This window comes from Carassius gibelio, chromosome A7 (genome assembly GCF_023724105.1).
Source record: "Carassius gibelio isolate Cgi1373 ecotype wild population from Czech Republic chromosome A7, carGib1.2-hapl.c, whole genome shotgun sequence".
Lineage (NCBI taxonomy): Eukaryota > Metazoa > Chordata > Actinopteri > Cypriniformes > Cyprinidae > Carassius > Carassius gibelio.
The window spans coordinates 34,306,591-34,321,836 of NC_068377.1; the positions used below are offsets into that span (position 1 = coordinate 34,306,591).

The following is a 15,246-nucleotide window of genomic DNA, read 5'->3' on the forward strand; positions in this document are numbered from 1 at the left end:
GTGCTCTGCATGGTGTCATATTCACATTGTTTTTAATGTCAAATAGTTTATCCATAATGTTAGATCATTGCTATAAAATAATAGTTTTGTGCTTAATATAGAAAAGGCACTTTTGATTTTGTTATTTTATTTTTATTTTATTGCTTTTTTATTTATTTTTATCAGTGAGTGGTATCACTTTGACAGCAGGATAAAGAAACAATTAAAGAAGAGTGGCAAGCCATAGGAGAGTCATCTACAGGAGTCATGCTGTTAAGAAATAACCAAGTCATGATGTTAAGAAATAAATATTTTTTTATTGTGAACAATATTGTCTCTTTCTTTTAAATGACCCCTTGGAACTTTAGAAAAGGGTTAAATTGTGTTTTTCTTCATAAAATGCTATGTAGGACATGTTTTGTTGCTGTATGACGAGCAATTGTGAATTGTAAAGCAAATATTTCATTTAGGATCCATATGATTACACAGTACTGTATGTCTAATGGCCTGAATATGGTTAATATCTAAATATAACTTAAAATTAATTCACAACTTAATATATCAGTCAGTCTCCTGTATATAAAAACAGTTTATAAATAAATATAAATAATACATTTTACAGAAGGTCATAGGTCTGCAGCCTCCCCCTACTGGACGCATGAGGAACAACAGGGGCGTAAAACTGCTTGGGGAGTATATCTACCGGCTCAGTAGCTCTTCTGATTGGCTGAAATTCTGTAATCTCTAAATAGTCCCGCCCACTACCTCTACAGATGCACAAATCACTTTTGAACCAAATATCTCAGTGCAAAAGGGAGAGCGCGAAACTTGTCACTTGAAAGCGAGAAACAGTGTTTGAAATTCATCGCAGCAGATTCAAGCAGCTGTAGTTATGTACTTTGTGTTTGTGTTAGAAAAATATACAAGACATTTCTGAGAAAATATTCTACAAGTGTGCAACTCTCATTTGATGAATTCACGTACTGATTTGCAGATGTTCAACATTTCTCCACGACTTCACATTTCTTGATGCGGGTGTGTAAATGCGTTTTGCTCCACATTCACTGCAGCAATTGTTTCAAAAATGCGAGCGTACGAGTTTCTAAATGTGTGATTTGTAGAATAGGATTCGTGCACCTGCAATGAAGAATTTGAAAAGGTGTAACTGTTGTGTTGTGTTTGTGGGAGAGAAAAAATGTCTACAGGTTTGCATCTCTTAAAACATTTCTCTCTGTGGCTTCAAATTTACTGATACACATGTGTGGCTTTTCTCTACAACTACAAATCGCACGGTCACAGGTGTTCAGTTGTTTTGAATCAAAAATAACTTCATAGTCCAGTTCATGCATAATCTGTTGCACATTTGCATATATTATTTACATTTACATTTAATAATTTAGCAGACATTTTTATCCAAAGCGACTTACAAATGAGAACAATAGAAGAAATCAGACCAACGAGAGAACAACAAAAGTATACAAGTGCCATGACAAGTCTCAGTTAGTGTAACGCAGTACACATAGCTAGTTTTTCCCAGCAAATATTATGTGAATCTATGTCTACATAATGCAGAATGTGTACATACATATAGTGTATAATTGTGTATTGCCAATTGTATCTACATACAATGTATAATGTGTATTGCTAACTCTAATATGTGTAATAGTGCACAGTGTGTACTGAGTATATGTGTATATGTGTATATTGCACATTGTCATCTGTATAAGCCTGTCTATATGTAAATTGTTTCTGCACTTTCTGGAGCACACTCCCAATAATTTCACTCACCAAGGCACATGTGATGTGGTGACTTGACAAAAAAAGTAATTTGATTTGATTTGATTTTTGAAAAGATAAAGCATAAATATTATTTTTACTTTTAAAAGATCACTGAGGCCTCATAGAAACTTCTCTAGTTCCCTCTGCAAAAAAAAAAATATAAATGAAAAAAACAAAAAAAAAAAGCCTCGAGGCAGTCATGTGCGGTTTAGTCATACCGAGAAGTGCAGCTCTATGCCATGCCGTCTAATCACTGAAATGAATGAAGTAGAACCGAGTAGAACTGACAAATTAATCTGGCATTGAAGTAAAACAGTATTCCCACAGGGGGCTCTAGTTGGCTGCAAAAATAGTAAATAGACTCTTTAAATACGTTCACATATTATATTCTAGGCATTAGTCTAATAATAATCACACTCTGACTCAAAAATAATAAATATAACTACGAAATGTTGATATTTATGTAGCGTTAAATGCAAAGTTTGGGCGTCGAGCGAGTAAAAATCAAGCTGGAAGTAGATGTCGTGAAAAGGGGCGGGGCGAACGACTGGCAAAAGTACATTAGTGTGTCTTCATAAGTTAAGCATGATTAGAATGAACCGCTTAACTAACACGAACTACGTAATTATGGGGTTCATCATTCACAGACACTACTCAACATCGAAGCATTTCTATATAACTTTATAATATTGATCAGTCAGTGTTTGACAGAGGCACCTGTCCTCTCTCTCTCTCTGTTTGATTACATTTACGTTAGTTTCATATTTTTTTATGAATTTCTAGCCGCGATGGATTACCTGCTGCAGGTAAAAGTAGGAGCTTTGGTTGGGCTGCTGGTCCTAACTTTGATTTTTGGTTTCATCCCAGCGCGGATGAGATGGTTTCAAGCCTCTAGTGGAACAGGTAAACTATTATATTTAAGTTTTTATGGTATTGTTGTCATCAGTTTTACTGTATAAATAATATATATATATATATTTTTTTTTTATTTGTCGCCTCCTCTCAGCATAAGCAAGTTCTGTGTGTAAAACGTTACACACTGTTATGTCGTGCATCTGCTCGTTATTTATGTGTTTATGAATGGGTGTTCATGGATTCTGGATATATGTACCACACATAAGGAATAGGTCAAGTTTTAATACGAGTTACTTATTGGTTTCATAAAACTACAAACACATGAGAGTCACCTGATAAGGACTGCTAGAGGAGTATTTCTAAAATATGAATTTCACTCACAGATGGGCATCAGGGTGGAAGTGAAACTGTGGTTTGAACATGCTTAAACAAGCGAAATATTGCAGTCTTTACTTTTCTTGATTGCAGTCTTCACCATAGACTTGGTTAGATTGGTTTTCATTTGAGTTAAATGCCATAGCACTTTGGTTAGTTAGGATTTCAAGTTTTAGGGCTCTGCATAATCAAGTGTCTTAATTAAAATTATAGTTACATGTAATAAAATTCACATGCATTGCTAACTTATGATGTGTTTTTAATTCATTCCTTGCATCTGATTATATCTCCTCTGGCGAACTTTTTTTTTTTTACTATGGCTGATAAGGTAAAAGAAGTGATTAGAGAAAGACTGTATCATTGTTTTATCAATCAATGGCACCATTAATCAATGTAACATGACTTTGATTTGTGGTTCGTTGTCTCCAGAATCCCACAAGGCCGTGCTGAGTTTTGTGGGCTGCTTTGCGGGTGGCGTCTTCCTGTCCGCCTGCTTGTTAGACATCATCCCAAACTACCTCTCCGATATACACGAAGAGCTAAAAAAACAAGGCCTTGATGTGAGCTCATTTAGTTATCTTTAAAGAGCCCTCTTAAATTAAAAATGTAATTTCTGTGTTGCTAATGCCAGTTCTCGTCTTCCAGGGTGGCTTCCCGCTAGCAGAGTTCATCATGGCGTGTGGCTTCTTCACAGTCTTGATCTTAGAAAAAACAGTCCTGAGCTGCACAGAGGGCCACGGAGATGAGGAGACGGCTCCTCTTTTAGCTCCCGCGGGTCATGGACATCATTCGCTGAACAGTCTGGAGGGGAGCGGTCACCACACCCACATGGATCTTAACTCGCACTCGTCCTTTCGCTCCTTCGTGCTCTTTCTGTCTCTTTCTCTCCACTCTGTGTTTGAGGGTTTGGCCATTGGCTTGCAGACCACAGAAACTAAGGTGATTTTATTGAGTTTTGTTGAGTCACTTTGCTGATTTGTTAGAAAACTGATGAAGGTTTACAGCATTGTGACTTCGACTCATGCATGCTTTATCTTGTGATTCACTAAACACTTTAACAATGTAAGGGATAGTTCACCCAAATATACATTTTTGGTAACACTTTAGAATAATGGTCATTTAGTTAATATTAGTTAATTCATTAATTAACATGAACAAACAATGAACAATACATTTATTACTGTATTCATTCATTTTTGTTAATGTTGGTTAATGAAAATACAGTTTTTCATTGTTAGTCCATGTTTATTCACAGTGCATTAAATGTTAAAAAGCAAAACTTTTGATTTGAATAATGCATTAGTAAATGGTCAAATTAACATCAACTAAAAATAATTAGTGCTGTAGAAGGATTGTACTTGCTTAGATCAAGTTAACTAAAGTAGTTAACTAACATTAACTAATGGACCATTATTCTAAAGTGTTACCGAATTTCTTTATTATTTACTCACCCTCGTGTAGTTCCAAACCGGTGTGACTTACTTTCTTCTGTGCAACAGAAAAGAAGATATAAATATAAATGTAAAGTCCGTTTTAATTACCGAAGATAAGGCGGCACAGTTTGCAACAGTGCAATATTTTCTCTATTTTTGTGAATTTTAAACACAATTAAAAAAGAAAAAGGAAAAAAGCTATGCTTGTTTGTAGAGCTGCACAATTACAATATAAATTAATAATGATAATTATTAATACTAAAAAGTGTCTAAATAAGGAATGCTAATTACACCTGTAAAATAAAAAAGGCAAGTGTTAAAAAAAAATATTATTATTAAACAATAAAAAAATAAAAAATGTTACTATTCTTACAATTTACTATAAAATAAAAATCAAGTATTTAAGAATAATATTTTAAAATTAATTATTATTATTATTAATATTACTCCCCCCCCAAAAAAAAATATATATATATATTTTACTGAGAAATAATAAGATTTAATACTCTACAAAATTACAATACTAAGGGATGTAGAGTTTTTGGCTCGTGTTTTTTTCCTCAGTTTAATTTAGTTAATTTCCTCAGACTTAATTATAAACTTGTCACAATAGGTTTTTGCCACTACACAGGGTTTTAAGATAATTTCGTTTTATCACCGTTGCTACAGAATAGTTTCATTTTATTTTATCTCAATGTAATGTGCCAAAATGGCCTTTAGTAAGCCATGACTAGGGTGAGTGAATGAAATGTTTAATCCATTTGAATGTAAATATTAGAATTTTTTTTTTTTTTTTTACAGCTACATGAAAGATTATGAAGGCCATTTTGCCTCTTTTGGAATAATGTACAATTTTAATAAATGTAATAGGAATTGTAATAATGTAGTGATGATTTCAGCCTAAAGATACAATGATTTCTTCTCGTTCTGCTCAGGTCCTGGAGATCTGCATCGCTATCCTGGTCCATAAGAGCATCATTGTGTTCAGTCTGTCAGTGAAGCTGGTTCAGAGCGAGGTCAGGCCCATGTGGGTGGCCATCTACGTGGCCTTCTTCGCTGTGATGTCTCCTCTCGGCATTGGCATCGGCATCACAGTGATCGAGTCGAAGCTAAAGGCTGGCACTTTCATCCAGGCGGTGCTGGAGGGGCTGGCGGCCGGGACGTTTGTCTACATCACCTTCCTAGAGATCCTTCCCCATGAGCTGAACTCCCCTGAGCGACCTCTACTCAAAGTTTTCTTCCTCCTGTTCGGTTTTTCAGTAATGGTTGGTCTGAGTTTCCTGGGCTGAAAAAAAAAGTTGTTTTTTCTTGTGTTATGTCCAGAAAACTGCTGCCTTGAGGAAATCACGCTCTGTGAGACTTCACAAACTGCACGTGATTTCAAGCAGACGAAAAGCTTGTGTTTTTAGAGGAACTGTGTTTTATACAAGCACCAAGAAGCTTATTTTTTTAAAAGCTCACGCGATCATTAAGCAATTTTAAATGACATTCATAAAAGGAAAAAACTTCAGCTTTGAGGAACATAACATCTGACACGCAAGTGGAAACTTAAACAAATATTTTTTACTTGAACTAGTTTTAGCTTTTTTTAAACTAGACACATCAGCATAATGGTTTGCATGCCACTTCAGTGTTTCCTCTTTGACTTGCATAACACTATCCATGATTAATTTTTATACATTATGAACATTGCAATATTTCTTCATGTTACATACAGTCATTTAGTATTGGTTGTTCCCCTTTACATGCCATATTTCCTTTTAGTTTAGGAAAATTCAATGGGCAGCCAAATGTTTGTACTGAACAGTGTGGACACATGGTTATATGTGACCCTGGAGCACAAAACCGGTCTTAAGTCGCTGGGGTATATTTTTAGCAATAGCCAAAAAAAAAACATTGTTATGGGTGAAAATTATCGATTTTTCTTTTATGCCAAAAATCATTGGGATATTAAGGAAAGATCACGTTCCATGAAGATATTTTGTACATTTCCTACTGTAAATATATCAAAACTTTATTTTGATTAGTAATCTGCATGGCTAAGAATTCATTTAGACAACTTTAATTTAATTGTATCTGGAATTTGCGTGAACCATACATCAATGGAAAGATTATTTATTCAGCTTTCAGATGATGTATAAATCTCAATTTCGAAAAACTGACCCTTAAGACTGGTTTTGTGGTCCAGGGTCACATATAAAACATTTGATGAGATTTTGCAGTAAAATGAGAAAAAAAAGGGTAACATGCATTGTGTTTATGTTCCCTATGTATATGTTCCAAAATCATATTCATATATGGTTATGCAACATATTAAAGCAATATAAATATATTTGCATTTTTGAAACTAGTGAAAACGGCATGCAGAATTAGTGTTTCTGTGCTTATATTTGATAGAAAACTAACAAATGGCATGTTACTGTTTCAAGAGCTTAAAGGCCTTCACTAAACACTAGCACTAAATCCTCTAGAAGTTAATGTTGAAGTATATTAAGTGAAATTACTGGCTTTCATTTAGTTTGCTTTCTGTTTTAACATGCTCTGTCTGGGGTAGTAAAAAAAAAATGAAACAGGGTTTAAACTTGCAATACCACATTTAGCTTCTTGATGTCAGATTTCTTCACAGAATGTAGGTAAAGTATTGACTGTTTGAAATTGCATACTACTATTACTGTTTTTGCAGTATATAGTATCCTACAGTATGTGAATTTTTGCATAGAATACCTAGATGAGTTGCTAATTTTGTCAAACTGTGCAGCATACAATCAGAGCACACTGCTTGAGAAACTTTATCCCACAATGCATTGTGCTCAGTCCTCTTTTTCCAGTGTTATGCACTAATAATATTACTATCTCTCTAGGCTCACTATTTAATCAAACTGCCCAAAATTAAAGCATTTATACACAAAACTGGAATACAAATGCAATTTTTATATTATCTTTATTTTGTATCATGTTTTATTTACATATATGGTCTATTATTATCTGGATATTATCTGGAAACAGGACTAGTAGTATGCAATTTAAAACAGTCTATATTTAATTTTCTCATGAGGGTTGCTGCTTTTCTTTAGTTGTCTGGTAGATTATCTCTCAAAATTCATAAAACAGGGAAGCAGCATTATTATTGTTAAAAATAAAACTAAAACCATTATAAACATTTGACAGTTGATATAAATGTTAACTAACTGAAAATGTTAACTTGTAATAATAATTATAATTATTATTAAATAATTATTAAAATAATTATAATAATAATTGATTTTAGCTGGATAAGGCATCAGTAATCATTTCCTTTTAGTTTAAACTTGAATTACCGTACTAAAATAACTAAAACTGAAAAATGTATCATTACTAAATTATTAATAATTATTAAAACTTTAAACTTAACTCATTTTAACAAAAAATTTAAATGGAGAACATGAATACAAAGTTATAATATATCCATGATACTAACATAACTCTGAGTGGCTGAAAAACTGCATTTATTGTTAAAAAAAAAAGTTTATAAATTGTGAATGGAAGAAAAGAAGTTATATATAATATAAATATATATATATATATATATATAATATAAATATATATATATATATATATATATATATATATATTTTTTTTTTTTTTTTTTTTTTTTTTTTTTTTCATGACCTTTTATGAACATCAGAAAAAATGTAAAGCATAAGGCTGCATGTCAGTCCAGCCCCTGTACATTGGCTCTAAAAAGTATCTGGACACTTACATTTTCTGAATGAACTGCATTGAGTGTGGCGTAAGTGTCCGAATACTGTTGGGGTACACTGTATCTTTGAATGGAGTCCAAGAGTAAAACGGTATCAAAGTCCACCACTAATTAGTGAATACTATGTAATGAGGAGCTGTTCTGCAGACAGTGTCGTGGGCTGCTGGGAGGGTTGCTTATTTGAGCAGCAGGGTTTTGTGATGGACTCGTACAAGAACAGTTCCTCTTCTGCTCATTATTGGGTTTGGCTAACATGCCTGAATGGATATCATCTCTGTAGACCGGTCGCCTGTCCTAAATTCACCCCGCCGCCAAATAGAAAACCCCATTTACACTGAAGCCTGAACTGAACCGTTAGCATGCATTGTAATATGAACTAGATGAGTAAAGATTGAGAACAAACTTTGAAGTTGGCTTGAGAAAGTCTAGCCTGAAAGTTTGAAGCAGTTGTAAAAGCTTGAAGATTAAACGTTTAGATAGATTAGAGATGTTGCTAGCATAATTTTAGCATGTTGTTAGCATGTTTTAACACAATTTTATGTTGTTATCATGTTGCAAGCATGATTAGCATGTTGTTAGTATGGTTTTAGAATTATTAGCATGTCTTTAACACGTTTAGCATGTTGATAGCACATTTCTAGCATGATTAGCATGTTTTAATAGGATTAGTTAGCACGTTTTAGCATTATCATCATGTTAACATGTTTCTAGCGTGATTAGCATGTTGGTAGCATGTTTTTAAGCATGTTTCTAGCATTGCTTCTAACATGTTTCTAATATGATTAGTGATTTGTTACCATGATTACATTTACATTTATTCATTTAGCTGATGCTTTTATCCAAAGCGACTTAAATTGCTATATACAGTTTTGTTCAAAATAATAGCAGTACAATGTGACTAACCAGAATAATCAAGGTTTTTAGTATATTTTTTATTGCTACGTGGCAAACAAGTTACCAGTAGGTTCAGTAGATTGTCAGAAAACAAACAAGACCCAGCATTCATGATATGCACGCTCTTAAGGCTGTGCAATTGGGCAATTAGTTGAAAGGGGTGTGTTCAAAAAAATAGCAGTGTCTACCTTTGACTGTACAAACTCAAAACTATTTTGTACAAAAAAAAAATTTTTCTGGGATTTAGCAATCCTGTGAATCACTAAACTAATATTTAGTTGTATGACCACAGTTTTTTAAAACTGCTTGACATCTGTGTGGCATGGAGTCAACCAACTTGTGGCACCTCTCAGCTGTTATTCCACTCCATGATTCTTTAACAACATTCCACAATTCATTCACATTTCTTGGTTTTGCTTCAGAAACAGCATTTTTGATATCACCCCACAAGTTCTCAATTGGATTAAGGTCTGGAGATTGGGCTGGCCACTCCATAACATTAATTTTGTTGGTTTGGAACCAAGACTTTGCCCGTTTACTAGTGTGTTTTGGGTCATTGTCTTGTTGAAACAACCATTTCAAGGGCATGTCCTCTTCAGCATAGGGCAACATGACCTCTTCAAGTATTTTAACATATGCAAACTGATCCATGATCCCTGGTATGCGATAAATAGGCCCAACACCATAGTAGGAGAAACATGCCCATATCATGATGCTTGCACCTCCATGCTTCACTGTCTTCACTGTGTACTGTGGCTTGAATTCAGAGTTTGGGGGTCGTCTCACAAACTGCCTGTGGCCCTTGGACCCAAAAAGAACAATTTTACTCTCATCAGTCCACAAAATGTTCCTCCATTTCTCTTTAGGCCAGTTGATGTGTTCTTTGGCAAATTGTAACCTCTTCTGCACATGCCTTTTTTTTAACAGAGGGACTTTGCGGGGGATTCTTGAAAATAGATTAGCTTCACACAGACGTCTTCTAACTGTCACAGTACTTACAGGTAACTCCAGACTGTCTTTGATCATCCTGGAGGTGATCATTGGCTGAGCCTTTGCCATTCTGGTTATTCTTCTATCCATTTTGATGGTTGTCTTCCGTTTTCTTCCACGTCTCTCTGGTTTTGCTCTCCATTTTATGGCATTGGAGATCATTTTAGCTGAACAGCCTATCATTTTTTGCACCTCTTTATAGGTTTTCCCCTCTCTAATCAACTTTTTAATCAAAGTACGCTGTTCTTCTGAACAATGTCTTGAACGACCCATTTTCCTCAGCTTTCAAATGCATGTTCAACAAGTGTTGGCTTCATCCTTAAATAGGGGCCACCTGATTCACACCTGTTTCTTCACAAAATTGATGACCTCAGTGATTGAATGCCACACTGCTATTTTTTTGAACACACCCCTTTCAACTAATTCAACTAATTGCCCAATTGCACAGCCTTAAGAGCGTGCATATCATGAATGCTGGGTCTCATTTGTTTTCTGAGAATCTACTGAACCTACTGGTAACTTGTTTGCCACGTAGCAATAAAAGAATATACGAAAAACCTTGATTATTCTGGTTAGTCACATTGTACTGCTATTATTTTGAACAATACTGTATATGTCAGAGTGTCTTTGGGCGAGGGGCGAGCAGGACCACGATTTCCCAAATGGCTTTTACTTTTTTATATTATATTTTTATTTGCAATACCAAACCCTTAATTACAAAAAGTGTTTGCTGTATAACAGAGGGGTTTATAGAGGGAATAAACATCAAGGATTGCTCAGTAAGGATTATAAAGTGTAAAACCCAGTGCAGTACAAAATGCGTGTAATACTGTTATTGTGAATCTCAGTCAATGATCGCAGGGTTGGAGCTTTTCAGATCACAATCCGCCTGTGTGACTGATTTAGGCTGCCGGTGTTTTGAGGCAATCAACAATGAACTGTTATTTTGTTATAAAAAAAAAAGTGTTGTATTTTCAACTTGTATCTGTCTGAGACCAAATCAAAGCACAGATTTGAGGCTTTTCAATCCAGACCACCAGAACATAGTCTTTATGTGAGCACACGCATGGACAACTTGAATAAGCAATGCTTCCGGTGTGATTCACTTCCAGTTATTTTTGCAAAAATGGTTTGTTATACTGCTTGATATTGCACACTGGTAATTCTCATCATATTTTTTTTAATGATAAAAAAAAAATGTATATTTTATTTCTCAAAGGCACTAAAAATAAAAATGCTGTATATGATCACTTCCATGCATCCATTCATTCTCCAAATTGCTTGTTATATGAAATTATCAAATGATCCAAAAAAAAAAAGTTTTCTTACTCATTTCTTCTACCTTTTGTCTCGTTTTAAATTACAAACATATTCTTATATTCACATTACTATACATTCTTAAATCAAATCTTGGTGAAGAAAAATAATCTTGTTTTCCATCCGAATTAAGTTTATTTTTCATGCTCCACCGATAATTTTTTCTTGTTTTAAGTGCACACTCACTACATTTTTCAGTAAACTTTTAAGATTTAACATCTTTAATAATTTTGCTTTCTAGTATGTTTATTTACAAATTTTTTTAGATGTATACTAGAATAAAAAATACTGAGGAAGAAAAACGTGTTGCAGTGAACAACCTTGCATATTTATTATATTTATTATATTATTTTAATAAGAAAAATACTTTACAAGCGTACTACTTTTCTGACCACAACATAATCATAAACTCAACAATTCTTTTTTTTTTTTTTTTATCTTAACACTGAGTTCAGTGCACAGTCTCTTTTTGTCCACCTGCTGATGTTTTGTATTTGGTCTGGTTCAGTCCCTCCCCTGGTGAATGTTTATTATGTAGATGAGATGAATGTGGTGTGAGTTCTGGAGTCGCCTGCACCCCTCATCTCCTCTCTGAATCTCCATCCAGCCCTGCACTTCTCAGTCTCCCTCGGCTGAGGTAAATCACGGCCTCTGAGGCTCATTAAAGTCACATGCTTGCACTGTGTTTAAGCTGACAGACTAAGAGGATGCTGGTACTGGATTCAGGATGCACTGACTGATACATAACACAAACTTTTAGTTATATCATTTATTTATTAATTGACTGAATGCTGATTTGTAACTTCATTTTATAGTATTTAAGTTGTTTATTGTGATCATCTCATGTATCTTCAAACATATGCTCACTTGAGAAAAATATGTAAATGCAGTTTTAATAACGACTAATTTACATTAGTGGATTAATCTTTTTAAATAATTAGTTACAAGAAGTAATTATATGATGCAACAGTGAATTCCGGAATGTTCTGTTTTTGATGTTTGCATCAAGTTTAACAGACTGAAAACTGCAACATTTCAATTAATTAATTGATCAATTTTTATGTTTTTTAGGTAACTAAATTATGCATGTTGAACAATAAGTCATCTTAACAATTGAAGTGAAGATTGTTGTAGCAAAGATTAGAAAAACCTTGAGGAACGGGATTGAATTTAGAGAATTAATCCTAAGGATGACCTTTCTTAATGTTAATATTTTGATTTATTTTTTACAAGGGAAAAAATTTGATATGCAAAAGTTGCAAACTTATTGTCTTGTACTTTATTTAACTCTCAAATATAACATTTAAACTAAAATTATCATTAAATGTAGAGATGTACAGTGAAATATGATTTATTTTTTCAGTTTCCAGGATCTCAGCATCATGGCTGCTGTAAGTAACTACTCTTTAGCCTCTATAATATCCTCTGTTGTTAAATACAGTCGGTGGGATGAACTAATCTCTTGTTTCTCAAGATGTTTCAGCTGTAAAATGAACAACAGATCGTCTGGTCTTTGACGAATGTGATGACTGTAGACTGCAGACTTTGATATTTTGGCACATGTGGGAAAGGTTTGAGAGATTATTGAGATCTCTTATGAACCTCTTGAGGACTTCATGGGAATTCACTGACATTCAATGACATTGAACAAACTGTGAATTGATCTTTCTTCAACTCTTTGAGTTGTTTGAGAATTTAACCGCAGAGGTCGTGCACAGTACCATTGAAGCGGGATACCCTCGAATCCTCTCCACCAGAGCCAAGTACGGTCGAGTGGTGCTGCTCTTCAACATTAACAACTGGGATCTGGACGAGGTCACTTTTGATGAAGTATGTGTGCTATTTATTATATTTTCTGTCCAGAAATACAGGTGTTTATATGGTTGCTGAAAATATTATTTTGATATTGATATTGAATGATTTTTCTATCTTTTGTAAAGTGCCCCTATTATGGATAATGAACGGTTCATATTTTAGTTTTGGGAGTCTCCAACAACAGGCATGAAAAAAAAAAAAAATTACCTTATTTGCTGAACGACTCCCAAACGATTCCTTTAACGATTCGTTTTTCTAAACCCCTCCTTTGCGTGATGCTAATCTTTGGTGATTGGTCCAATTGATCTAAATTTCATTACATCATGCGTTTGTGAGCACAGTGCTGCTTTGTTTACAGCGTTACAGGGACACTGCTATTTTTACCGCTCCAAAAGCAGCATCTAGTGGAAATGAAGGAATAAGCATTTTCATTCATACAAACGCTAAATGACCACCAAGTGGGCGGCGATATGCTAATGATTCACTCTGACGTCATCATGAAACGGGTAGGTATTCGCTTTTAAAACGACTCGTTTCAATGATTCAGAGTCGACTCCTTCTTTTGAGGGACGGTAACTTTATACAAAGTACACTTTCAGATTTAAAACTTTGCAGGATGTTTTCATTCACTTAGAGCGGTGTTACACTCTGCATGAAAGGTCATTTCCAAATCCATAATAAGGGCACTTTAAAGAACATGGCTAAATAATAGCTAAAGCAGTTGTAATTTTACTTAATATATTTTAATCATGGATTTTTATAACATTATAACTTGTCCATAAAATCGATTGTCCATGTTTTATCGTTTTTCATTTTAATTTTGGTGTTAGTGTTAGTGATTTCGTTACATGTGTTCATCATTTTCATTACTTATTTTTTTTTCTTAAAAAAAAAAAAAAGTCTTGTATACCTACAATGTGGTGAACCCTTTAAACTGCTGGAGAGGGTGAGTGAGTGAACAGGGTTGAACAAGATCACTATTCTGTCAAATTAGTTCAAAAGGAGAACAGAAACAAAAGATGCATAAATTAATTAGTTCCACTTTAGAAACTTAAGGTATAGTTCACCCAAAAATGAAAATTATGACATTAGGGTGAATAAATGATGACAGAATTTAAATTTTTGGGTGAACTATCACTTTAAAACCTAAAGAAATGCACACTAGAGTCACTCCATATTGAGATCACATGATGTGCACTTCTGAAAATGTGTTTAAATGAGAAATCTGAACCTGTTTATCGACTAGGTATTTGTTCATGGTGACGAGCTGGATGGCTACTTCAGGGACTTTGATGCTGAAATCCTTCCTCCGGATTTCCATGGGACGGGTCCCGACTGTGACGGTGATCAAGCTGTTCGGATTTGAAGACACAGCCCTTTAAACAAGCCAAGGCAATAGCACAACACTGTGACCTTTTGTTGGTTTAATATATGTTTTAAATGTTTAATAAAAAACTATGAACGAAATTATTACAGTTGTAGAGTTTACTACTTTAAACCAGAAACTTTCCTGAAGGGCTCTTTGCCTTGAAAATGAAGAAAGCTTCGTATTAATTGCGTGTTGAAAAAAATTATAATAATAAGAATCAAATGCATAAACTTGATAACAAGCCTTGACCAATAAATAATTTGGTTGTTACTTTGCTCCTTTAGACCGAATGGCTTGTATTAAGTAGATATAATGTTTTTGTTGTTGGTTCTTCTAGACCCAGAGCTGTAGCCTGTGGCAAACCTAATTGACATTTTCAATAAAGTGCGCAACATTTTGAGTGTTTTGTACATCTGATGTCTAAATAACAGGTCCACACTGAACAAATAAAAGTTAACTACTAGTTATACTGACCATATACACCACTGGTACAGGTATCAGTAAGAAAAACAGTTTCCACTAAAATATTAAGTCTCAAAACTGATAATAGATGTCTATTGAGCAATAAATTATCATATCTGAATGATTTCTGAAGGACCCTGTGACACTGAAGACTGGAGTAATGATGCTTAATATTCAGCTTTACATCTCTTTAATAAATTACATTTAAATTAAATTAAAACTTTTATCCAAAGCAACTT

General features: G+C 34.1%; 1 protein-coding gene across 1 annotated transcript; it reads left to right on the forward strand.

Moving 5' to 3' along the window:
* Positions 1-2,328: 2,328 nt before the first annotated feature.
* On the forward strand, positions 2,329-7,948 carry slc39a1 (solute carrier family 39 member 1). Its single transcript, XM_052602700.1, has 4 exons — positions 2,329-2,661; positions 3,418-3,548; positions 3,634-3,927; positions 5,357-7,948. Exons 1-4 carry the CDS (start codon positions 2,547-2,549, stop codon positions 5,708-5,710), a joined length of 894 nt encoding a protein of 297 aa, XP_052458660.1. The 5' UTR covers positions 2,329-2,546; the 3' UTR covers positions 5,711-7,948.
* The last annotated feature ends 7,298 nt before the right edge of the window (positions 7,949-15,246 follow it).